The 26,333-nt window shown below is 43.2% G+C and overlaps 1 protein-coding gene across 1 annotated transcript; it reads right to left on the bottom strand.

Moving 5' to 3' along the window:
- Positions 1 to 708: 708 nt before the first annotated feature.
- On the bottom strand, positions 709 to 16,707 carry LOC109876502 (stromal cell-derived factor 1). Its single transcript, XM_031833164.1, has 4 exons — positions 16,536 to 16,707; positions 13,146 to 13,263; positions 5,806 to 5,889; positions 709 to 4,092 (listed from the first exon to the last, which is right to left on the bottom strand). Exons 1-4 carry the CDS (start codon positions 16,600 to 16,602, stop codon positions 4,062 to 4,064), a joined length of 300 nt encoding a protein of 99 aa, XP_031689024.1. The 5' UTR covers positions 16,603 to 16,707; the 3' UTR covers positions 709 to 4,061.
- Positions 16,708 to 26,333: the final 9,626 nt, after the last annotated feature.

Below are 26,333 nucleotides of genomic sequence, written 5' to 3'. Positions count from 1 at the left end.
TTCCTAACACACTTCTCTATTGATGCCACAGTCAATTAAAGTGGAGACGATTCCTACCCCACTTCTCTATTGATGCCACAGTCAAATAAAGTGGAGACTATTCCTACCCCACTTCTCTATTGATGCCACAGTCAAATAAAGTGGAGACGATTCCTACCCCACTTCTCTATTGATGCCACAGTCAAATAAAGTGGAGACGATTCCTACCCCACTTCTCTATTGATGCCACAGTCAAATAAAGTGGAGACGATTCCTACCCCACTTCTCTATTGATGCCACAGTCAAATAAAGTGGAGACGATTCCTACCCCACTTCTCTATTGATGCCACAGTCAAATAAAGTGGAGACGATTCCTACCCCACTTCTCTATTGATGCCACAGTCAAATAAAGTGGAGACGATTCCTACCCCACTTCTCTATTGATGCCACAGTCAAATAAAGTGGAGACGATTCCTACCCCACTTCTCTATTGATGCCACAGTCAAATAAAGTGGAGACGATTCCTACCCCACTTCTCTATTGATGCCACAGTCAAATAAAGTGGAGACGATTCCTACCCCACTTCTCTATTGATGCCACAGTCAAATAAAGTGGAGACGATTCCTACCCCACTTCTCTATTGATGCCACAGTCAAATAAAGTGGAGACGATTCCTACCCCACTTCTCTATTGATGCCACTTTCAATAAATACACAAATTATCATTTTCTTCAGAAGAAATGAAACATTCCATTTATTTTATTTGATATGTTTATTGAAAAAGAGGGTGAGTATCATATAGGTATCATATTGCCCCTTGGTTTATACAAACAGTGGACATACAGAGTTGAATTAAACAATCCATCGTAGATGAAGGATACTTGTGTCGTAAGCTGCCTCAAAAGAATTGAACGTTGTAACATGTAATTCACATTGTCTGGGGAGAGCACCCATATAGAACACATACACTTCTGACAAAACACATTTCCACTTGGGATGTTATTGCTTAATGCAATGATTTATCTGCACATGTGGTCCAAATAACAGATATGATGAGTAAAATGGAACAGCCATGTTGTTTGGTTTGGTTGTGGATCTAACTGTAGCATGGCATTGAACAGAATGGTTCTCAAACACTTAAATAATCACCAAATTCCCTTCCTTTATGACAAACCTTACAACGATGTGATACAGATACTTAATAACTTCTGGACCAAAACACCTGCACTTAGCTCACAGACTAAGATGCCTGGAGATTTGAATGGACCTGGAGCTCTATTTTGACAGTAGAAAAACAATGGCAACAGTAAAACAGTATAGAAACCCACATCATTGAGGAATGGCTATATCTGGGAGGGGGGGGGGGGGGGGGCTTGATTAAAAACATGTGTGGGTCCCCTGGCTCATACTTAAATGTATTGTTCTCTGTCTTGGCTCAGTGGTACTATTGGCACTTCATATTTTAAACTCTGTGGAACGCTGTCAGGAGAAATAGAACAGAATCCCAACGACATTGGGATTCTAATGAAGAATTAATTGACGTCTGCCTGAGCTGAATCTGAATTTGAATCGGCCTGAGCTGAGATATCCTAATGACAACAGTAATGTTTGTTTTAAAGTATCTCAGTACGTAGCGTTACATTCCGGATTTATTAGATTTGCCCATCTTGCATCAGTGGATGAATGCCGTCAGATTATTGGTTGATTAGAATAAACCTCCTCAAGGGAGAATTGAATCAGGGAAAACTATGGCAATGAACCCTGTATCTCTATAATATTCTGTTGTTGTTCAATCTAGACCTGCCGCCACAATTTAATCTGGGGGACTATAAATGTTTATTACATTAACTTCAACATGTTGCAGCTGCACCAAATGAAGTTAATAGACACATAACATGTTTTTTTAATGATGTTGCAAATAAACGTTTTTGGAAAAGTGATAAATGTATAAAAATGTGATTTGATAATACAGTAGTACTGCGGTTGGGATACAGTACTCTCTGGTTATGCCTTCATCTAATACTGCTTAAATGTACTTACAAATACTGTGTTACATCTCATTATCTTAGAATATATAAAATATACAAAAATAAAAATCATTACAGTAAAAATACCAATTTAAAAGACTTAAAGTCTTAAAGTGGCTCAACAATGAAAGTAGAATAACTTTCTTTCGCCCCCAGTTCAGCAACATTCAGTTTCAATGTGATAGTCAATACTGTAGTATAGTAACAGGTATTTCATGTGGCCGTATACTGGCTTTAAAATCCTGCCTCAGGATATGTGGTGGTTTATAACTATGGAGTAGGCCTAAAGTGAGCTCCTATGCAATTGATGAGTGAAATCCAATAATTTGACAATGTGATCCTGTATAGAAATGTATGTAATGAATCTTACTATACTTAATATAATACAGCAATTATTTTACGCCAGTATTTGTTAGTAAATACCCAGAATATTGAGGTAAATTAATTGTTGTTGAATTGTTGTTGTTGTTGAAAAATGACTTGGTGTCTCATTCAATGCCTTACAGCCTAGACTATAGCAACGGACAACATTACATTCACACAAACTGTATAAAAAGCTGCATTGATATGGGGTTTTATCCCTGTTTTGCATTACAATCTTATCCTACAAGGCCATCGTTCTTACAACCCTTGGCTTTTGCTGAGTTGCTTAAGTTACTTCTAATTGTGTGGGCTTTCCTGTTCGGCACAGGACTGAACTGTAATACAGAATTGTCTGCCTCCAATAAAGGCTGTCGGCTTGTATTACAGCAGATAACTTCCCCTTTATTACAGCAGGGGTTTTCAAACCTCTCCTCGGGGTCCCACAGTCGTTCCATGTATTTGATCTATTCCACAGCTATCACACCTGATTCAACTTGTCAACTAACCAGCCTTGAATAGGTGACTCAGGTGAGTTAGTTCTGGGCTACAACTAAATTGTGAAACGCCTGGTGGTCCCCGAGGACAGGTTAGAAACCACCGGCCTGTACGCATAGTCTGATTCGGATCCTCACTGGTCTGTTCTTGTGAATGGAAACTCCATGTGATTCAGTGCACAGCCTCGCTTCCTGAAAAGATATGTATCAGTTCAAACTAATGTCTTCTGATCCCAGAGTTGAAACACCTGAATCAATGCATGTCCTTTGTTATCGTTTGAGGATCTCCATTGTCTTGTCTAGACTGGAATGCTTGTTAAGGCTTGACATAGAAGTTGCCCCTAACCACAGATCTAAGATTTCCTTCCCTACCATCCTAGACTTGACCATCAGGGATCCAACTACATCTGACCTTGGATCAGTTAAGGGTGACTATCTATTTCCCCTGTTATGAATGTTTGACCAGCCCTGATTGGTCGCCTCTTACAGAGTGGGCTCAACCCATTGGACGGCTCATTCCTGTTCCTATCCTATGACCCCTCAGTCAGAGCCCTCCCCTGGTGATACCCACAAGCCCTTGCTGGGCACATTTGAGACGGTGAGCCGGGTGTAAAAACTTTAAATGTCCCTTTACTGCCTCTTATAAAAGTAGGAAAAATACTTTATATACAGACGTACACTTACACACTCAGTTCAGACACACTCAGTTCAGACACACACACACACACACACACACACACACACACACACACACACACACACACACACCCACACACACCCACACACACACACACACACACACACACACACACACACACACACACACACACACTAAGAACAACCACACCAAATAAAACACACTGCGCTCACACACTCTTTACACACGTACTCACACATTCCGATATAATTAGGTATATGCACTTGGTGCTAACAGCGTGAGGAGAGGTGTCTGCAGTGTGGGGGGCAGGGTGGCTGCGGGGTCAGCAGCAGCAGCAAGGCATCATGGTCGGTCTGGCGGTGAAGTGCTGGTTTTGCAAGCGTTCCAGAATGTTCCAGAGCGTTCCAGAGCGTTCCAGAGTGTTCCAGAGCAGAGACGTGCAGCTACAGAGTTACATATCTGAGTAGTGGAGGAGGAGGAGGAGGAGGAGAGCTGGCCTGGGACTGGGGCACTGCAGGCCGGTCAGGATGGTGTGTCTCCTTTACTGAGCACGTCTTCTGGACTTCTTCACCCTGGAGAGACAGAAAGAGAGGAATAAGACACTGATTGAAGAGGATTCATGGGTATAACTTCATTTTTCCGTGTGGCCACTTGACATCACCTGATTAGGAACAACTCTGGGCCCTAATGTCATTTTATGGTAAATACTTAGTACGGTGCTCGTAGTTATATTGATGCTATGTTCTGCATCATGCAGGGTTTTGAAACATGCATTCTTAGTAAAAGGGTTCCAAAAGGGTACTTTGGCTGTCCCCATAGGATAACATATTTGGTTCCATGTGGAACCCTCTGTGGAAAGGGTCCTGCATGCCCCCTATTTATTTTTATTTTTTTACAAATAAATAAATAAAAACAAATGGGTCCTACATGGAACCCAAACGGGTTCTACATGGAATCAAAAGGGTTCTAACTGGAACCAAAACTGGTTCTTCAAAGGGTTCTCCTATGGGAACAGCCAAAGAACCATTTTAGGTTCTAGATGCACCTTTTTCTCTAAGTGTGTAACGTGTCACATAGACCTCCAGTTCTACGAGAGCATATATATTGAAGCCTTCATAAAGATCATCTGGATATGCATTGTCATAGAAAGATTTGTACACAGTTTTTTTAGCTCGCTATTTTGAGCAAATGCAATCTTTTGTAACTATGCCACATTGGGAACTAAACAGCAAGAAAATGCCTAATTTGTGGTCAAATGTTCCTCCATTTTAGATGTATTTACTATAGGCGTTTTTAAGAGGCAGACATTTTGCATGGTTGGTGAAAACGATCACCAGAGGAATGAGGAATGTACATTTAACACACATTTGAACTGCACAACCCATTTAGATTCATTATAATATTCTGTATAGTGTGTCTGTTATTGTTTATTGTAGTTTTTTACAGTTTACTCCCTGGGTGTAAAACTTAGTGGAGTTGTTTTCCCTTAGTGGAATGAGTTTTACTATTTGTAGACAAATTAGTCCTGATCATTTTGTGAAAGTGCCTTCAATTTACACGTATTTGTTTATTTATACATAAACTGCTGTCTTTTAGCCACGAAATTAATGAAGTTAGTTCAATTGTGAAAGTAACACATGTTTTTTTGGCCAAAAGTTTTAGGTAATAAATCTGTAATAAAAAAAAATAAGATGTCATGACATTCTACTCCATCCCTGATTTCCCAGATAAATTCAGATTGTTTACTGAAAGCCCTGGAATGCTCCGAATGCCACGCTTAAATGATCAGAGGGATTGCAAGGCTTGAGCAGAAAGCATTCATTCCCAGTCTTTAATTCATATCTCAGTAGCCATCTGAGTAGCTAGCACGCATAATGAGAAACAAGCACCCAGAAACACCAGTCACTTTCATCTCTTTTAATGAGACACACACATAGCAACAGTTCTAATCATACCGATAAATGAGCGATTTCAGAATGCTATGTGGACAGGTGGCCATAAAATGACAGTTATCTGTTGTTCCTGTACTTAAGCAGTCCCATTTCTCCCATTTCTCCCATTTCATTTGGATTTTGCAGATGAAAACAGCTGCGCATTTCATTCCGTGTCTCTCACTGTTACCAGCGAACTAGCCTGGTCCCAGATCTGTTTGTGTTGTCTTGCCAACTCCTATGGTTTGGCGTGACAATAATAAGAGTTGTCAAGTAAGCACAAGCAGATGTGGGACCAGGCTACCCTGCGATCAGCTCTGACTTGTCAAAGAGGGAAGTAAGGTTTCTCCTTACTTGTTAATGGCATTCTTCAAGTACGTCTGCAGCCATTTGGTCTCGGGGTTAATGCAGACCTCCCTGTTGTTCTTCAGCTTGGCACTGGGACCGGGAGAGGGATGGATGAAGGGATGGAAGGGAGAGAGAGAGAGAGAGAGAGAGAGAGAGAAAGTGAATTAGGCAGAGACTCACTTCAGTATTCTCCGAGCATCCACTTTCTCTGTTTTCTTATCTGATTCAAGGATGGAATGATCCGAAAAAAAGTCCAGTAAGCTCTCATGAACTGGCCTAGCGTCTTCTCACTCTGGTGAACATCCAGGGATAGTGTGCTGTGTAGCTGTAACACACAGTAACACACATGCCTGATACGTGGCGTCAACTAGGGTGAACTGTGGCCGTGTTTCGGTCAAACTGTAATGAGACTCGTGGGCCTTGGAGTAGCGAGTTGAATAGTACGAGTGGTACGTTTTTATTACACTTAAATGATATACATAGATAAATAAATATAGATCATTTATAGGTTTCTTTTGAACTAATAATTCTGAATGCAACTATTTCAGTTTGACCAGTCTGTCTTTATAGACTCAGATACAGTGTGGAATCTTATATATTTGTTTATAAAAAATCTAAAAAACATTTCAAAAGGGTTACATTTGAGGTAATATTTTTGAAGTCATTCATTTCTGTTTGACACAGTTTTTATAGATTACTGAAATCTAGTCTGTATAATTAATGTATCTGAAGATTGAAGAGACATCTGATGAACTCTGTGTACTGTAATCTAAAAGTAAATGTGTTCCATCATTTCGATATCGTCTATCTGCTCATTCAGGGTCAAAATAAACCAACACATTAAGATAATGAAGTTCACTTTCCTTTAAACCAACTACTGTACTGGACTGTACTGGACTGGACTGTACTGGACTGGACTGTACTGGACTGTACTGGACTGGACTGGACTGGACTGGACTGGACTGGACTGGACTGTACTGTACTGTACTGGACTGGACTGGACTGGACTGTACTGTACTGTACTGGACTGGACTGGACTGGACTGGACTGGACTGGACTGGACTGGACTGGACTGGACTGGACTGTACTGTACTGGACTGGACTGGACTGTACTGGACTGGACTGGAACTGGACTGGACTGGGACTGGACTGGACTGGACTGTACTGGACTGGACTGGACTGGACTGGACTGGACTGTACTGGACTGGACTGGACTGGACTGTACTGGTACTGTAATGGACCTGGACTGGACTGGACTGTACTGGACTGGACTGTACTGGACTGGACTTGTACTGGACTGTACTGGACTGGACTGGGACGGACTGCTGGACTGGACTGTACTGGACTGTACTGGACTGGACTGACTACTGGACTGGACTGGACTGGACTGGACTGGACTGGACTGGGACTGGACTGTACTGGACTGTACTGGACTGGACTGTACTGTACTGGACTGGACTGTACTGGACTGGACTGGACTGGACTGGACTGGACTGGACTGTACTGGACTGGACTGTGACTGGTACTGGACTGGACTGGACTGTACTGGACTGGACTGGACTGACTGGACTGTACTGGACTGGACTGGACTGTACTGGACTGGACTGGACTGGACTGGACTGGACTGTACTGGACTGGACTGTACTGGACTGGACTGGACTGTACTGGACTGGACTGTACTGGACTGGACTGGACTGGACTGGACTGGACTGGACTGGACTGGACTGGACTGGACTGGACTGGACTGGACTGGACTGGACTGGACTGTGACTGTACTGGACTGGACTGGACTGGACTGGACTGGACTGGACTGGACTGGACTGGACTGGACTGGACTGGACTGGACTGGACTGGACTGGACTGGACTGGACTGGACTGGACTGGACTGGACTGGACTGGACTGGACTGTACTGGACTGGACTGGACTGTACTGGACTGGACTGGACTGGACTGGACTGGACTGGACTGTACTGGACTGGACTGGACTGGACTGGACTGGACTGGACTGGACTGGACTGGACTGGACTTGACTGGACTGACTGGACTGGACTGGACTGGACTGGACTGTACTGGACTGGACTGTACTGGACTGGACCTGGACTGGGACTGGACTGTACTGGACTGGACTGGACTGGACTGTACTGGACTGGACTGGACTGGACTGTACTGGACTGGACTGGACTGGACTGGACTGGACTGGACTGTACTGGACTGTACTGGACTGGACTGTACTGGACTGGACTGGACTGGACTGGACTGTACTGGACTGGACTGGACTGGACTGTACTGGACTGGACTGGACTGGACTGTACTGGACTGGACTGGACTGACTGGACTGGACTGGACTGGACTGTACTGGACTGGACTGGACTGGACTGGACTGTACTGGACTGGACTGTACTGGACTGGACTGGACTGTACTGGACTGGACTGGACTGTATTGTACTGGACTGGACTGTACTGGACTGGACTGGACTGGACTGGACTGTACTGGACTGGACTGGACTGTACTGGACTGGACTGTACTGACTGGACTGTACTGGACTGTACTGTACTGTATTGGACTGGACTGGACTGGACTGGACTGGACTGTACTGTACTGGACTGGACTGTACTGGACTGGACTGTACTGGACTGTATTGGACTGGACTGGACTGTACTGGACTGTACTGTACTGTACTGGACTGTATTGGACTGGACTGTACTGGACTGGACTGGACTGGACTGTATTGGACTGGACTGTACTGTACTGGACTGTATTGGACTGGACTGTACTGGACTGTACTGTACTGTACTGGACTGTATTGGACTGGACTGGACTGGACTGGACTGGACTGTATTGGACTGGACTGGACTGGACTGTACTGGACTGGACTGGACTGTATTGGACTGGACTGGACTAGACTGGACTGTACTGGACTGGACTGTATTGTACTGGACTGGACTGTATTGTACTGGACTGGACTGGACTGGACTGTACTGTACTGGACTGGACTGGACTGGACTGTACACACAAAACAAACATCACTCAATATGATATAAGGCTGCAAAGTCAACAGTAACATAATGTATCTGGAAAAATAAGTTCTTTGACCAAAATTATATTTATCAAGCTCATTTATATGTCATTAATTTCCAGGGACATTTGCAAGACACATATGCCAGTGAACAAGCAACACATTATTAAAATCCCAAACATATATTTTAAAGAAGAACAAACATATTATGAACAAGTTGTTAGAATAATAATTATTAGAACTTGTATTCACAGCATATTTTAACCCACAAAACAATGCATTAAATCACATCAAGTCCCCCCCCACCACCTGCCACAGGTGAAAAATCCCATCTCTCTCCTTCCACTTAGACAGCTGTTGCAGTGATAACAAAGCATGGTAACACTGATCTCTTTGTTAAGCCGGTGGTACCACCAATAAGGAGGTTTTGATGTCAGGCCATTTAGCCTGGGATTTACAGACTGTGGGGTGTATATGGGAGTAAGTGGTTCACCTGTAGCGGACTGTAGTGTGTTGATAGAGGGTTGATTTGAGTGTCGACTTGAGAGAGAGGGGCATTTGTCCCGAGATCGGACACCTCTGTGAGTGTTTCTGATCCATGAGCTTTAGGGGGAGACGGGGTAGTGTGTGTGTGTGTGTGCGTGTGTGTGTGTGTGTGTGTGTGTGTGTGTGTGTGTGTGTGTGTGTGTGTGTGTGTGTCAGCACTCTCTCCTCTCCTCCCCTCCTTCCCCAAACATATGGTTCTAACACCTCTGTGTCAAAAGGTCGTGTTTGAGAGTTAACAACTCAGGTAGCGCCTCACCACCTCCCCTCCCTCCCTCCCTCCCTCCTTCTCTCCCTCCTTCTCTTCCTCTCACAGCCCTGTAAATTAAACACATTCCTCTCCACCTCTGAATCTCTCCTTCATCACTCCTTTACCGCTTTTCTGATTCAATTTCACCTCCCCCAAACTCTCCATCCCTATTTAACACCAACCTCTTCAATTGACCAAATGGCCCACCTACTATTCTTACCCCAATAAGATGAAAGAACAGCTCAAGCGCATCAAACCCCTTCAAACCCCCCCCAAAACCAACATCCCAATCGTTTAGATAAATAAAAGCCGGTAACTGGATTCCCTGTTTGTTTATCTCTAGGATACCCCCTTCCTCCCTCCCTCCAACCCCCATTCTGTCCTCTTTTATATATTTAGTGCAGCTAATCCATTTTACTGTTTTGTTTTGATGTTTCTCCTGGTTTAGGTTTATCCCTCTAGTGTGTGTGTGTGTGTGTGTGTGTGTGTGTGTGTGTGTGTGTGTGTGTGTGTGTGTGTGTGTGTGTGTGTGTGTGGTGTGTGTGTGTGTGTGTGTGTGGACTATCTATCTGATCTATCTGATTGACTCTGTTGGAATTCGGGGCTCTGGGAGTCTGGAGCTTCTAACCCAGTAGGTAGTAATTACTTCACAGCAAGCTAATGCCAACAAGCAGGAGGAGACAGGGGCGTGGAGGGGGTGAGGGGGGTGTAGTGTTACCCTTGTTGTCTTTCATCCAAGGACAATAGATATATCAGAAGAGATGCGAGCTCTCTGCCCCTCTCTCCCCTGCTGCTCAGTCATAAATAACTTCAGGATGGGCTTTGGAGGGAATAAGAGGGAAAGTGGAAGCTTTTGGTGGTGTATGTGTGTTCCTTAATGCCTGTGTGTGCAAATGTGTGTATCTCTTGATGATTGTGGGTCCTGACCAGATTTGTATCCTTACTGACCCCTTGCCATGAGTTAACCCCCTAATGCCCCCCCCACCACCCCTTCCCAACCCCCCAAACCCCTCTGGCTTTTTGGCTCTGGCCACCTGGTTTCTATAGGTTACAAATAGGCAAAGCATTTTGGCTTAATGCGTTCCAGGCCATTTAAATTACACTAAATGTGGGCGGCTGGTGAGCGAAGGGAATAAAAGAAAGAAGGATAGAGAGGGTCAGCTGCAACATAAAGGTCATCACATTGACCCCTAATGATTGATTCCTTAACAAGACTAAAATCCCCCCTAGAGCTAGCTTGGAGAGAGACACTCCTCTGTCAGCTTCCTCTCTCCTCTCCTGGCCATTTATCGTGTTGTTCTAATCTAAACATCTCTTTCCATTTGGGGAGAGCCATAGTAACTCTCTCTCTCTCTCTCTCGCTATTTCTCTCTCTCTCTCTCTCTCTCTCTCTCTCTCTCTCTCTCTCTCTCTCTCTCTCTCTCTCTCTCTCTCTCTCTCTCGCTATCTCTCTCTCTCTCTCTCTCTCTCTCTCTCTCTCTCTCTCTCTCTCTCGCTTTCTCTCTCTCTCTCTCTCTCTCTCTCTCTCTCTCTCTCTCTCTCTCTCTCTCTCTCGCTATCTCTCTCTCTCTCTCTCTCTCTCTCTCTCTCTCTCTCTCTCTCTCGCTTTCTCTCTCTCTCTCTCTCGCGCTATCTCTCTCTCTCTCTCTCTCGCGCTATCTCTCTCTCTCTCTCTCTCTCTCTCTCGCTTTCTCTCACTCTCTCTCTCTCTCTCTCTCTCTCGCTTTCTCTCACTCTCTCTCTCTCTCTCTCCACTTTCTCTCTGTCTTTCCCTCCACTGTGGTCCTCCAACTGCAATCATTAAAACCAGATAATATGGGACTGATGCTTAGCTGAATGGAATGGGACCCAAAGTTAAGCTGAATGGAATGGGACCCAAAGTTTAGCTGAATGGAATGGGACCCAAAGTTAAGCTGAATGGAATGGGACCCAAAGTTTAGCTGAATGGAATGGGACCCAAAGTTAAGCTGAATGGAATGGGACCCAAAGTTAAGCTGAATGGAATGGGACCCAAAGTTTAGCTGAATGGAATGGGACCCAAAGTTTAGCTGAATGGAATGGGACCCAAAGTTAAGCTGAATGGAATGGGACTCAAAGTTAAGCGCCATTAGAATCCACATGGGATCTTATTAACAGAGGGGTCTTGCTGGGCTGAATCAGGCTATTCTGAACAGGTTTTGCCCTAGGAGATGACTATAGGAGTTGGCAAGACCACACAAACAGATCTAGAACCAAGTTAGTTTCGCTGTAGCAGCTGATAATAGGAGTTGGTAAGACAGCACAAACAGATCTGGAACCAGGCTAGTTGATCCCTACTTGACTACACGTATCAGGCCAAGGTCCTTCTGGTTTCAGCCAAGCAGGCTTGTGCTGTGTTAAAGTAAAGATGGTAGATAAACGAAGATGTCACATTTCCAGTCTGCTTAAGGGATGGCTCTCCCATAGGCACCAATGCATTAGCAGCTGGTTCTGGTCTGCTTAAGGGATGGCTCTCCCATAGGCACCAATGCATTAGCAGCTGGTTCTGGTCTGCTTAAGGGATGGCTCTCCCATAGGCACCAATGCATTAGCAGCTGGTTCTGGTCTGCTTAAGGGATGGCTCTCCCATAGGCACCAATGCATTAGCAGCTGGTTCTGGTCTGCTTAAGGGATGGCTCTCCCACAGGCACCAATGCATTAGCAGCTGGGTCTGGTCTGCTTAAGGGATGGCTCTCCCATAGGCACCAATGCATTAGCAGCTGGTTCTGGTCTGCTTAAGGGATGGCTCTCCCATAGGCACCAATGCATTAGCAGCTGGTTCTGGTCTGCTTAAGGGATGGCTCTCCCATAGGCACCAATGCATTAGCAGCTGGTTCTGGTCTGCTTAGTTCATTGACCATATATGGACAAGAAAAAAACGAGGGAGTGGGATGAGTCGCTTCCTCTTCCACCTCTGGTTAAACTACATTACAGTGGTCCCGTGGAGCAACATGGACCGTGGCATTGACAGGTGTCTGTCCAGCCCTGAAACAAACACCTGATTCAACAAGTCACCGCCTTGACGATTAGTTGATGAGTTGAATCAGGTGCTTCAGTGCTGTGCCCGGGAAGCGAAGCTAACTCACACACTCAACATGCAGCTGTCTCAGACCAGGGTTGCTTACCACTGCTTTACTGGGCCTGTGTAGTTCTGGTTTATCTCCAGGAAAAGTCTGTCTAAAAATAGTGAATAGCTTCCCCTTCTGTGAGCAGCAACACTGTGTGTGCTGTGTGGGATGTCCAATGTTGGCCACCATAGTACTTTCTTATCTGTGCAGTGTAGTGCAGGGCTGAGGAGAACATGGGGTTGTCTCCTACAAAACGTCCCTGTTACTCCCCAGCCTTGTAATGAAAACATTGACATTTTGGGAGAAGCTATACAGCGATCTAGTTGTTCTTGTGAGGGGTTTGGAAGGTTTTTCACATGACAAGCTAAGGAACTTAGCTGTAAGTCTTCTAAAACACAACCCAAAATCAGGGTTAAAAAGCATCCCATAATGCACCAGCAGGTTACTCACATGACTTGGAAAGGGCAGTTGGGTGTGTGAAGGAACTTGAGCTCTCTGATGCTCCTCTGAGGGACGGTGTTCAGAGTGGAGCGACACCAGCACCTCTCTACCAGGCTGATGGGCTTAGCTGAAAACAACAACCACAGACATAGTAAGATACTGTACCAGGTACCAGGTACCGGACACTGAGAGGATGTGAGCTCTGACCATTTCTATGTCTTAAAACTAAAACAACCCAATCCCAGCTCACAGCGCATGATGATAGTTAGAGCTGAACCAACAACATGAGACTCAACGCCTCCAAAATGCAACAACTCACAATCATTGCAGGCAGGAAACAAGGATGAATTTGTTCATTTCATATCAGAGTACTTGGAACAAATATGTTTAATCTACTGTCTCTAACCCTGACTTTAGTCCCAAACTAGGATGAATTTGTTAATTTCATATTAGAGCTTGTAAGAACAAACAGGATAAAGTAGAAGACAGATTTCCGTTGCAGCTGGACATTGGGGATTAAATCCATCTTCACTGTTACTCCATGACAGCAACAGCTCCTAGTCAGTGGTGTGTGAGATTGGTTTACGCAGTGTTACAACCAGGTCTCATAAATAGCTCACACACACTCACACACTCTCACCAAACTTTCACAGTACACACTCAACACTACTCTACTTTTACCTGTTGTTAATCATCTTCACATTCACTGGGGTAAACCCCAGTATTTCTGTTAAATCTGTGTACAAAGCTGGGGAAAAGTCCTGGACTTTCAACTGGCCTGCGGAGCACGGCAGAGAACTAGACTTAAGATAAAACTAGCAAAAAGAAGCATTTGAAGAAGATTACTTGACTATGTTGTTCAGGGTCCAATACCACTTTGAAAGCTCTGAGAGGAAAATGCATTTCATTTAAATAATTAAATCAAACTGTTATTAGTTATTTATACATTTCAAATAAAATACCGTTAAGACAAAACAGCACACATGTTCATGTATTTAAATACATACCTCAAATAATTAACACACATTCCCACCAAGTACAAAACTACTGTATTTAACCCGGACAATGCATGAGAAAGTACACATTTACCTGCCTTTAGTTCCAAATGCAAGGCAATTAAAAAGAGATTAGTCTGCCACACACACTCACACAAGCGTATGCACGCACACACACACACATCCCTACACACATGCCCACACACATGCTCACACAGACACACACACAGACACACACACAGACACACACACACACACACACACACACACACACACACACACACACACACACACACACACACACACACACACACACACACACACACACACACACACACACACACACACACACACACACACACACACACACAGAGAGGCTCCAGCGCTCATTGTCCCATCCGCCGTCATACTGCCTTTTCACTATGAACATTGAAGACACAGCTCTCTGTCCCAGAAGAGTCCTTATCGTTCTACTCCACTGGGGCTCCCAATGTGTTCCTTCTTTCTCAAAGCTCCAAGAGCACAAAGCTTAGATTCTTATCAGAAGAGTCCCTTTAAGAAGTAGGCTACATTCTGAGAATGATTGCATATCACCCCTGGTTCCTACTGGTTCCTGAAACTAAGAATCTTTTTACTCAATAGCACATACCCCGCTGGAAATATCACACAAGATTAACATGAAACGTGACATTCTTGATAACCTGTTTCCAACAATGATTTTTATTCGTTTTTCTTTGAAGATGGGAAGAGGTCCATTGGCTGAACATATATACATGTCTCTTCTCCAGTTGCCTTGTGGTTGTAAAACCTTCATGAAACACTCTCTCTGTTTACTTTAAAACACTTTGATATTTACATTCTTTTCATTTCTCGAATCATACATCTTAAACGGAGTACAAACGGCTCCCTTGTTTGACTGTGGGATTAAACCGCGATCCCATTGATCCACTGCAAAATAAACAACAACAGGAGAGAGAGTCCGAGAGAAGAGTTGAAGTTAGCTCAACCTCTGCTGTGTTATGCTAAGCATGTTGTTCCTACCCCTAGCCAGGGAGACCCTGACTGCATATTAAAGACGACAGGATGGCCGGGGTGATGGAGGGGGTAACTTGTATATTTATCTGTTTTTTTGTTGCTTTCTTTTAACTAGAAACTAATTAGGGGCTAAACAAGGCAGGTTGTGAAAGAAACTACCTCAATCCCAAATGGAACCCTATTGCCTATTTTGTGCACTTCTTCTGACCAGAGCCCTATGGGTTTCCCTGTGGGCCCTGGTCAAATGTAGTGCGCCGTATAAGGGAATAGGGTTCTATTTGGGAAGCAGAGCTTGTAGCTAGATGCTCACTTGTGGCCGGGTGCTGTAAGCAGTATGCATAATGAGCCAGTATTAGCATGATAATAGAGCCTGATAAGGTGGAGGGTCATTGCTGTGATATTGGTTTGGGGGAGACTTAGTCATTTGGGACACTGACTCCCTGACCCATCATCCTCTAAATCGTAAGATCTTTCTTTCTTTATTTGACAAATAGTTTTAAATGTTCATTTGTATGCCGTTAAGACGTCAGATTTGAGGAATTAAAGTGGTTGGAATATCAAAGTGTTGAAAACAAACAACAAAAGGTAACTGAGAAGATACATAAATAATGGCCAAAGTCAATACAAACCTAGACATTTCCAGAATAATCCAAATAACCATCTATTTACAATCCAACTATACAAACAACAACAATTCAACAAATGCAACCAGTTTGAGTATAACATCTCCATCACATCACAACAATCACATACTTATTTTACCAAAACCAGTCAAACATCAAGGAGCCAACAGACAACCTCCACAACCACAACTCATAACTACAAGTTATTCTGCTGTGTATCCCTTCTCTCAGCAACACCAGCCAAATGTCACAACCACATCTATTCTAACAACACCTATTCAAATTCAACAAAAATATCAAGACAACCTCCACAACCACCAAAACGTCCTCCTTTTCTATAACAAATCACATCTCCAGACATTCTAGAACACAAACATAAAGTCTCTCTTTGCTAAGTTACTAAAATGACTCAAATAAAGAGATAGATAAATAAAGATAGATAAAACACTAGAAAGACACACTAACAGTCTTTAAAAAAAGGGTTCCAAACGGGTTCTTCGACTGTCCCCATAAGATAACACGTTTTGGTCCCAGGTAGAACTCTTTTGGGTTCCATGTAGAACCCTCTGTGTAAAGGGTTCTACATGGATCTCAAAAGGGTTCTTCCTGGAAGCAAAAGGGTTCTACCTGGAACCAAAAAAAGGGTTCTTCAAAGGATGATCCCATTTATGTTTGAGATGGCACCTTTTCTTCTAAGAGTGTAGAAGACATGCCCAGACAGATGAACCATCCCCAGACCCACTCACCCGTAGAGGGAGGTACATCCATGGCCACAGCCAGTAGGGCCAACACAGCCAGTACTTTGACATCCATGGTGGGCTGTATGTAGTAGGATGGAGTTACAAGAGGCTCAGGGCTCAGCTTCTCACGGCTACTATCCAGCAGGGCTCAGTGTAGACTGACTGTCAGCTCCTCTCTACACACTGTTAAAGCTCGGAGGCTGAGGGAGAGAGAGAGGGAGGAGAGAGAGAGGAGGGAGGCTCCTAATTTCTCAGGAGGAGGCAGGGGGGTGGGGGGGGGGGGTGAGCTGCACTGGCTATATGAAAGGCAGAGACTTCCTCGATTGTAAATGTGCTGGCTGACAATCAAGAAGAAATTCTCTTTCTCTTGTAAGTTATTCTCTCTCTATTACTTTCATTCTCTTTCTCGCAATGTCTCTCTTTACGTCTCATTTTCCTTCTCTCTCTGTCTCCTCTATTTTTCTTTCTGTCTCTCTTTCTCTCCCTCCCTTTCACTTTCCCTCCTTCACCTTTCTTTTCCCAAACTCCCAAACTACCCCCCCTCTCCATTTCCCCCCCTCTTTTCCCGCTCTCTGGGGCTGTCAGTCAGTCTATTTGAAGAGCCTGAGCTCCCTGCTGCTAGCCTAATATTGTTCCTATTACAGCTGAATGGCTGGAGTGTTATTGTTTACAGGAACACTGCCTGCTCCCCCACCTCTCTGGCTGGCCTGTGTCTTCCCAGTCATCTGTCTCTGGCTGGCCTGTGTCCTCCCAGTCATCTGTCTCTGGCTGGCCTGTGTCTTCCCAGTCATCTGTCTCTTGCTGGCCTGTGTCTTCCCAGTCATCTGTCTCTGGCTGGCCTGTGTCTTCCCAGTCATCTGTCTCTCTGGCTGGCCTGTGTCTTCCCAGTCATCTGTCTCTGGCTGGCCTGTGTCTTCCCAGTCATCTGTCTCTGGCCGGCCTGTGTCTTCCCAGTCATCTGTCTCTGGCCGGCCTGTGTCCTCCCAGTCATCTATCTCTCTGGCTGGCCTGTGTCCTCCCAGTCATCTATCTCTCTGGCTGGCCTGTGTCTTCCCAGTCATCTGTCTCTGGCTGGCCTGTGTCCTCCCAGTCATCTGTCTCTGGCTGGCCTGTGTCCTCCCAGTCATCTATCTCTCTGGCTGGCCATTTATCAGTGTTTCTCATGGTCAGGATACTGTACGTGGTCAGGAAAAACTGGTCAGGAAAATAATAATAATAATAATTAAATCCTAGTTATAGGCTAACTAGAACACATAATTTCCTCTGGTCAGGTCATGTTGCCAGGAAAAACTCTTATAATGATAAAATCGAGAGGATGTAAAAAGCTGCCAAAAATGACATTACAAACAAAACAAAAATGGTTGTACTTTAGAGGGACATTAAGATGTGATGATATGCAGTAATAACTAAATAAATGCTTCAAGTAACAGGTGGGGAATAAATGAAGAAATAACCAATTGAGCCACAGATGCATTTTCTGTACTCACTGGTTCCCAAAGCAATTATCTGGAACCTTCGGATAAAACTAACTTTCCATGAGGACTAAAAAAAGGGAACTACTAGTGAGGAGCAATCTAACGGGACACAGATGTGTGTGTGTGTGTGTGTGTGTGTGTGTGTTTGCAAAACATAGAGAAATATAGTGTTGATTTCACTTTTATTTATTATCTATTTCACTTGCTTTGGCAATGTTAACATGTGTTTCACATGACAATAAAGCCCTTTGAATTGAATTTAGGGAGAGAGGGAGAGAGTGCGAGAGGGAGAGAGAATGAGTGAGAGTGAAAGAGAGTGTGTGTGCACATTTCCTTATAATTGGCTATTACCACACTGTATCTAAACTGGAGGTCTTGCCAGAGCCAGACGTCTGACAAAGCTGTGGGTGTCAGTGAAAGGTAGGTCTACATAGCCTGGTTAAACCAGATTGACGTAAAGTGAAACAATGGTGAGCACAGCATTCAGTGTGGTTTAACCAGGCTAGGTCTACTTGGCCACCATGCAGTAAAACAGTAGATTGTGTAGTTAGAGAACCATTCCTTCTGTTTACTGGCTCATAAACCTCTCCCTCACTGGTTCAATTACCTCTCCCTCAATGTCAACAACACAAAGGAGCTGATCGTGAACTTCAGGAGACAGCAGAGGGAGCATGCCCTCATCCACATCGATGGGGCCGCGGTGGAGAAGGTGAAACGCTTCAAGATCCTCAACATACACATCACTGACAATCTAAAAGGGTCTATCCACACAGACTGTGTGGTGAAGAAGGTTCAACAACGCCTCTTCAACCTCAGGAGCCTGAATAAACTTGACTTGGCCCCTAAGACCCTCACAAACTTTTACAGATGCACCATTGAGAGCATCCTGTTGTATCACCGCCTGTTACGGCTACTGCACCGTCCACAACCACAGGGCTCTCCAGCGGGTGGTGCGATCTGCCCAACGTATCAACGGGGGCACACTGCCTGCCCTCCAGGACATCTACAGCACTCGGTGTCACAGGAAGGCCAAGAAGATCATCAAGGACCTCAGCCACCCAGCCTGCTACCATCCAGAAGGAGAGGTCAGTACAGCTGCATCAAAGCTGGGACAGAGAGACTGAAAAACAGCCTCCATCTCCAGGCCACTACTCTGGACTCCGACACTGTTCGTCCTAATATTTCAATATTTCTTAATTCCATTATTTTACTTTTTAGAGTTGTGCGTATTGTTGTGTATTGTTGGATATTACTGCACTGTTGGAGCTAGAAACACAAGCATTTCGCTACACCCGCAATAACATCTGCTAAAGTGTGTGAGTGTGTGAGTAGATCTAGCAGGTCTGAGGCCTTTAGCCTCCATATAAAGCCAATAAAGCAGACATGGTGTTTATCTCTAGGAGCAGAGTGGGTTTATATACAGTATGTTTATATGCCACCACTAACAGTAGGGAGATCAAACCATGGGATGAATATACAGAAGATTCCACTCCTTTTGTTCTGCATAGCCTAATGTATGTGCATGTTTAGTGTTTTAAATCTAGAATATTTTATGGAATTAATTGCTAAATATGTGTACAAAATACACGATTCATCTGCGTTATAGACATTACCAAAATACACCATTCATCTGCGTTATAGACATTACCAAAATGCACGATTCATCTGCGTTATAGACATTACCAAAATACACCATTCATCTGCGTTATAGACATTACCAAAATGCACGATTCCTCTGCGTTATAGACATTACCAAAATGCACGATTCATCTGCGTTATAGACATTACCAAAATACACCATTCATCTGCGTTATAGACATTACCAAAATACACCATTCATCTGCGTTATAGACATTACCAAAATGCACGATTCCTCTGCGTTATAGACATTACCAAAATGCGCGATTCCTCTGCGTTATAGACATTACCAAAATTGTATGCAGACTAAGTGCCATATGAAACACCAGGAGTGATCCATTCCCTGATCCCCAGACGTCCCTCATCATGGCAGGCATTAGTGGTAGGCTGTCAATCAGTCCCCGTCTCAGTACAAAGCCTGAGAGCTCCGTTGGCCCTGTTTCCCCGTAACTCTATACAGGGACATGAAACGCTGACCTCTGACCCCATGTGTGATACAAGTGGCAGCGTTGCCACAGAGGTTAGCTCTAACGTGCCGCTAACGCATTCTCAGCCTCTCTTTGCGATTGGCCGACATTATAGGCAAACCGTCAGACACTGCTTTACTGCAGAACATCAGGAGTAGAGTCACTAAACCCATGGTGACCTCGGTTTGTAGGCTGAGGTCTGTGAATGGATGTCAGTGATTGTGAATCTAGATATATTTTGATAGGGTGTGTTTTAATGCTGTGTTATTCCTCTATGTTTCATGTCTGACTAATAACACTGACGACATTAGTACAGGCAGAATAACTTTGGTGCTGAAAAACAGGAACATTTGGAAAGCCCTAGAGCCCATTTAGAACAATACACATTCTCAATGTGCTCTATTTGAAGCGTGAGTAATCAAAGAATAATGTATGCATTATACTAGTATATCGATAATCATCTTTTATAAGCAGGTGTGTCATAGCACTCCTAACGTACCCAAACAAACTGACCTTATAATCTTTTAACCCTTTTATAATCCCTTATAAAAGGGAAGGCTGCTTCCTTTTTCCTGTTTAGATCTATACTTTTGTTTATGTCCCAAATGGCACTCTGTTCCCTATGTAGTGCGCTACTTTTGACCAGCGCAACAGTGGTGCACTACATCGGAAATAGGGTGGAATTAAGCGACGCAGACGTTATAATTTCAACAGGATCTAAGCGTTTATTATGTTTGTCTGGTGGCTTTAAGTGTTTGTAAGGTCTGGAGTGGAGTTTATTGTGTGTGTGGGGGAGGAGGGAGGTGTGTGTGTGTGTGTGTGTGTGTGTGTGTGTGTGTGTGTGTGTGTGTGTGTGTGTGTGTGTGTGTGTGTGTGTGTAAAGTCTTTAAGGACTGGAACATGGTTTATTGCAGGGTGACAGGACATGTTGAGTTAAGGATGAAAGGTTTCCCTCTGCTGGTCTGTACTGTGGTTAAATAAATAGAAGTACATCATGGTTGGTCTGACAAATCATCCTGTTCCCTTGATTGTGAAATACTTTAGACCAGAGCCCATAGGTTTATGGTCATAGGTAGTGTACTATATAGGGTATACTTTAGACCAGGGCCCATAGGTTTATGGTCATAGGTAGTGCACTATATAGGGCATACTTTAGACCAGGGCCCATAGGTTCATGGTCATAGGTAGTGCACTATGTAGGGTATACTTTAGACCAGGGCCCATAGGTTTATGGTCATAGGCAGTGCACTATAAAGGGAACAGGGTGCCATTTAACACAGAGACAACCAGTGCTAGCAGACATGACAGGAACATAACCCAGAATAAACAGGTATGAATCAACATCTGTTAAGACTGTTACATCTACAGTATAGTCTGTTAATACTGTCTACAGTATAGTCTGTTAATACTGTCTACAGTATAGTCTGTTAATACTGTTAAGTCTACAGTATAGTCTGTTAATACTGTCTACAGTATAGTCTGTTAATACTGTTTAGTCTACAGTATAGTCTGTTAATACTGTTTAGTCTACAATATAGTCTGTTAATACCGTCTACATTATAGTCTGTTAATACTGTTAAGTCTACAGTATAGTTTAGTCTACAGTATAGTCTGTTAATACTGTATACATCATAGTCTGTTAATACTGTTTAGTCTACAGTACAGTCTGTTAATACCGTCTACAGCATAGTCTGTTGATACTGTTTAGTCTACAGTATAGTCTGTTAATACAGTCTACAGTATAATATGTTAATACTGTTAAGTCTACAGTATAGTCTGTTACTACTGGTAAGTCTACAGTATAGTCTGTTAATACTGTTAAGTCTACAGTATAGTCTGTTAATACTGTCTACAGTATAGTCTGTTAATACTGTTAAGTCTACAGTATAGTCTGTTAATACTGTCTACAGTATAGTCTGTTAATACTGTTAAGTCTACAGTATAGTCTGTTAATACTGTTAAGTCTACAGTATAGTCTGTTAATACTGTTAAGTCTACAGTATAGTCTGTTAATACTGTTAAGTCTACAGTATAGTCTGTTAATACTGTCTACAGTATAGTCTGTTAATACTGTTAAGTCTACAGTATAGTCTGTTAATACTGTCTACAGTATAGTCTGTTAATACTGTTAAGTCTACAGTATAGTCTGTTAATACTGTTAAGTCTACAGTATAGTCTGTTAATACTGTCTACAGTATAGTCTGTTAATACTGTCTACAGTATAGTCTGTTAATACTGTCTACAGTATAGTCTGTTAATACTGTCTACAGTATAGTCTGTTAATACGGTCTACAGTATAGTCTGTTAATACTGTCTACAGTATAGTCTGTTAATACTGTCTACAGTATAGTCTGTTAATACTGTCTACAGTATAGTCTGTTAATACTGTCTACAGTATAGTCTGTTAATACTGTTAAGTCTACAGTATAGTCTGTTAATACTGTCTACAGTATAGTCTGTTAATACTGTCTACAGTATAGTCTGTTAATACTGTCTACAGTATAGTCTGTTAATACTGTCTACAGTATAGTCTGTTAATACGGTCTACAGTATAGTCTGTTAATACTGTCTACAGTATAGTCTGTTAATACTGTCTACAGTATAGTCTGTTAATACTGTCTACAGTATAGTCTGTTAATACTGTCTACAGTATAGTCTGTTAATACTGTTAAGTCTACAGTATAGTCTGTTAATACTGTCTACAGTATTGTCTGTTAATACTGTTTAGTCTACAATATAGTCTGTTAATACCGTCTACAGTATAGTCTGTTAATACTGTTAAGTCTACAGTGTTGTCTGTTGATACTGTTAAGTCTACAGTATAGTCTGTTAATACTGTCTACAGTATAGTCTGTTAATACTGTCTACAGTATAGTCTGTTAATACTGTTAAGTCTACAGTATAGTCTGTTAATACTGTTAAGTCTACAGTATAGTTTAGTAATACTGGTAAGTCTACAATATAGTCTGTTACTACTGTCTACAGTATAGTCTGTTAATACTGTTAAGTCTACAGCATAGTCTGTTAATACTGTCTACAGTATAGTCTGTTAATACTGTTAAGTCTACAGTATAGTCTGTTAATACTGTTAAGTCTACAGTATAGTTTAGTAATACTGGTAAGTCTACAGTATAGTCTGTTAATACTGTTAAGTCTACAGTATAGTCTGTTAATACTGTTAAGTCTACAGTATAGTCTGTTAATACTGTTAAGTCTACAGTATAGTTTAGTAATACTGGTAAGTCTACAGTATAGTCTGTTAATACTGTTAAGTCTACAGTATAGTCTGTTAATACAAGTGAAAAGGGAAAGCACTGAATAAATACAATAATTCCTATAGCTAAAATCAATCTCAACTTTTGAAGTGATTTGTACAAGAAAACCTTTAGAGATGTTGAACACTTGAACGAGAGCTGAATGAGAGCATTATGTGTGTGTTTGTGTTTATGGCTAGGGGGACAGGACTCCTAAGGGGGTTAGATGCGTGGATGGTTAAGGTAAGGGGGGGTTAAGGTAGGTGGGTTAGACAGGGGGATGGGTGGTGGTGTGTTTTTGGGGGTCTGTTGTTATCAGTTAACAACCCCACCCCTCTGGGGCCACACAGACACCCCCTGCAACCCTACCCTCACCCCCATGGCTACCATATATGTGTGTGTGTGGGGCGGGAGGGGGTGCAGGATGGAGGTGTGTGTGTGTGCATGCATGATGATTCAGCTGAAAACAGAATAAATTCAAAATCCATGCCACTTTTGGGCTCAGTTTTATGAAGGACTTTGATGTGTCGTATTGCATCTAGTAAGGATTTATTAGCCTGAACCATATGGAAACCATTTTTGAAGGACTTCAATGGGGTGGTCGGGATAAGCTTTCCTCTTGTTATCCCATCCATCGTATGGAGAACACACACACACACACACACACACACACACACACACACACACACACACACACACACACACACACACACACACACACACACACACACAGAGTGAAGAGCCCGGGCTGTCATGCTTTAAGAGCTGGATAATACATTTTTGGTGTTGAGAAGACTCCTAAACGCAACTAATGCCTCCTCGTTAGGATCCTGAGTGGCCAATAGTGAGAAGACTCCTAAACGCAACTAATGCCTCCTCGTTAGGATCCTGAGTGGCCAATAGTGAGAAGACTCCTAAACGCAACTAATGCCTCCTCGTTAGGATCCTGAGTGGCCAATAGTGAGAAGACTCCTAAACGCAACTAATGCCTCCTCGTTAGGATCCTGAGTGGCCAATAGTGAGAAGACTCCTAAACGCAACTAATGCCTCCTCGTTAGGATCCTGAGTGGCCAATAGTGAGAAGACTCCTAAACGCAACTAATGCCTCCTCGTTAGGATCCTGAGTGGCCAATAGTGAGAAGACTCCTAAATGCAACTAATGCCTCCTCGTTAGGATCCTGAGTGGCCAATAGTGAGAAGACTCCTAAACGCAACTAATGCCTCCTCGTTAGGATCCTGAGTGGCCAATAGTGAGAAGACTCCTAAACGCAACTAATGCCTCCTCGTTAGGATCCTGAGTGGCCAATAGTGAGAAGACTCCTAAACGCAACTAATGCCTCCTCGTTAGGATCCTGAGTGCCAATAGTGAGAAGACTCCTAAACGCAACTAATGCCTCCTCGTTAGGATCCTGAGTGGCCAATAGTGAGAAGACTCCTAAACGCAACTAATGCCTCCTCGTTAGGATCCTGAGTGGCCAATAGTGAGAAGACTCCTAAACGCAACTAATGCCTCCTCGTTAGGATCCTGAGTGGCCAATAGTGAGAAGACTCCTAAACGCAACTAATGCCTCCTCGTTAGGATCCTGAGTGGCCAATAGTGAGAAGACTCCTAAATGCAACTAATGCCTCCTCGTTAGGATCCTGAGTGGCCAATAGTGAGAAGACTCCTAAACGCAACTAATGCCTCCTCGTTAGGATCCTGAGTGGCCAATAGTGAGAAGACTCCTAAACGCAACTAATGCCTCCTCGTTAGGAGTGGCCAATAGTGAGAAGACTCCTAAACGCAACTAATGCCTCCTCGTTAGGAGTGGCCAATAGTGAGAAGACTCCTAAACGCAACTAATGCCTCCTCGTTAGGAGTGGCCAATAGTGAGAAGACTCCTAAACGCAACTAATGCCTCCTCGTTAGGATCCTGAGTGGCCAATAGTGAGAAGACTCCTAAACGCACCTAATGCCTCCTCGTTAGGATCCTGAGTGGCCAATAGTGAGAAGCGGCCGGATTCACAAAAAAACAGCCATCCAGGTTGGCTCTTGTCCCAAAAATTGAAAGTTTCTGAAAACTTTGTAAATATTGTGGTATAAACGCTTACTCTCAATTTAACATTTGAGTCAGTTAACAGAAGCTCTTATCCAGGGCGATTTACAGTAGTGAATGCATACATTTTTATACTTTTTCAAACTCACACTCCTGGCATTGCAAGTGCCATGCTCTTCTAACTGAGGCACACAGGACAGAGGGGGGAGAAGGGGAGAGAATTATCATCAAATAAGTTATTTGAGTTCGTTGCGACATTGTTAGAAGTTTGGCCAACTTTTTATTTACAGTATATGGTACTGTAACTGGCTTCAAATCAAGGATTATATATAATCTCTGAAAACGAAAAACAATGGCTAAAAAATCCACCTGTTCCTGTAGGCTACTTGACAAAGAGTGTCTGTCGACATCACTGACATCTCCATGGGACCACAGACCATAGCCCGTGAGGACGGTTGCCAGGTTACGTGCAACATCTACAATGTTCCCGAGACACAGATTGAGCAACGCTTCAGACCAGTAACTTTGTTTACTTCCAAGAAAGGAACATTTTGTCATGTTTTCCAACAATGGAAAAATATTCTTCAAATTCCCAACATGAACTTAAAAACTGTAAGTCTATAACAGTCCATTAACCTGATAAAAAACACAAGGGTAAACAGAAATTCTGCGTCACCTACTAGTCGTACTGGGTCATGAGTAATTTGAGAATTACATAAACATTCGCAATATTTGTAACGCCAATAATACCTTGAGCAGAGCCCCAATCTGCTTCACGGCCAAGAGCACGACTTTAAAACATGAATCTCTTCATCTCCTTGTCTTTCATTCAGAGAGAGGTCAACAATTATTTCAATACAACCACGCTATCCCAATCATGGGCTAGAAAACCTCAAACAAATGTAATCACCAGCTCTAACAAATGAGTGTACGG

Source organism: Oncorhynchus kisutch, linkage group LG1, assembly GCF_002021735.2.
Source record: "Oncorhynchus kisutch isolate 150728-3 linkage group LG1, Okis_V2, whole genome shotgun sequence".
In the NCBI taxonomy this organism is placed as follows: Eukaryota; Metazoa; Chordata; class Actinopteri; order Salmoniformes; family Salmonidae; genus Oncorhynchus; species Oncorhynchus kisutch.
This window is presented reverse-complemented; position numbering and strand designations above follow the sequence as displayed.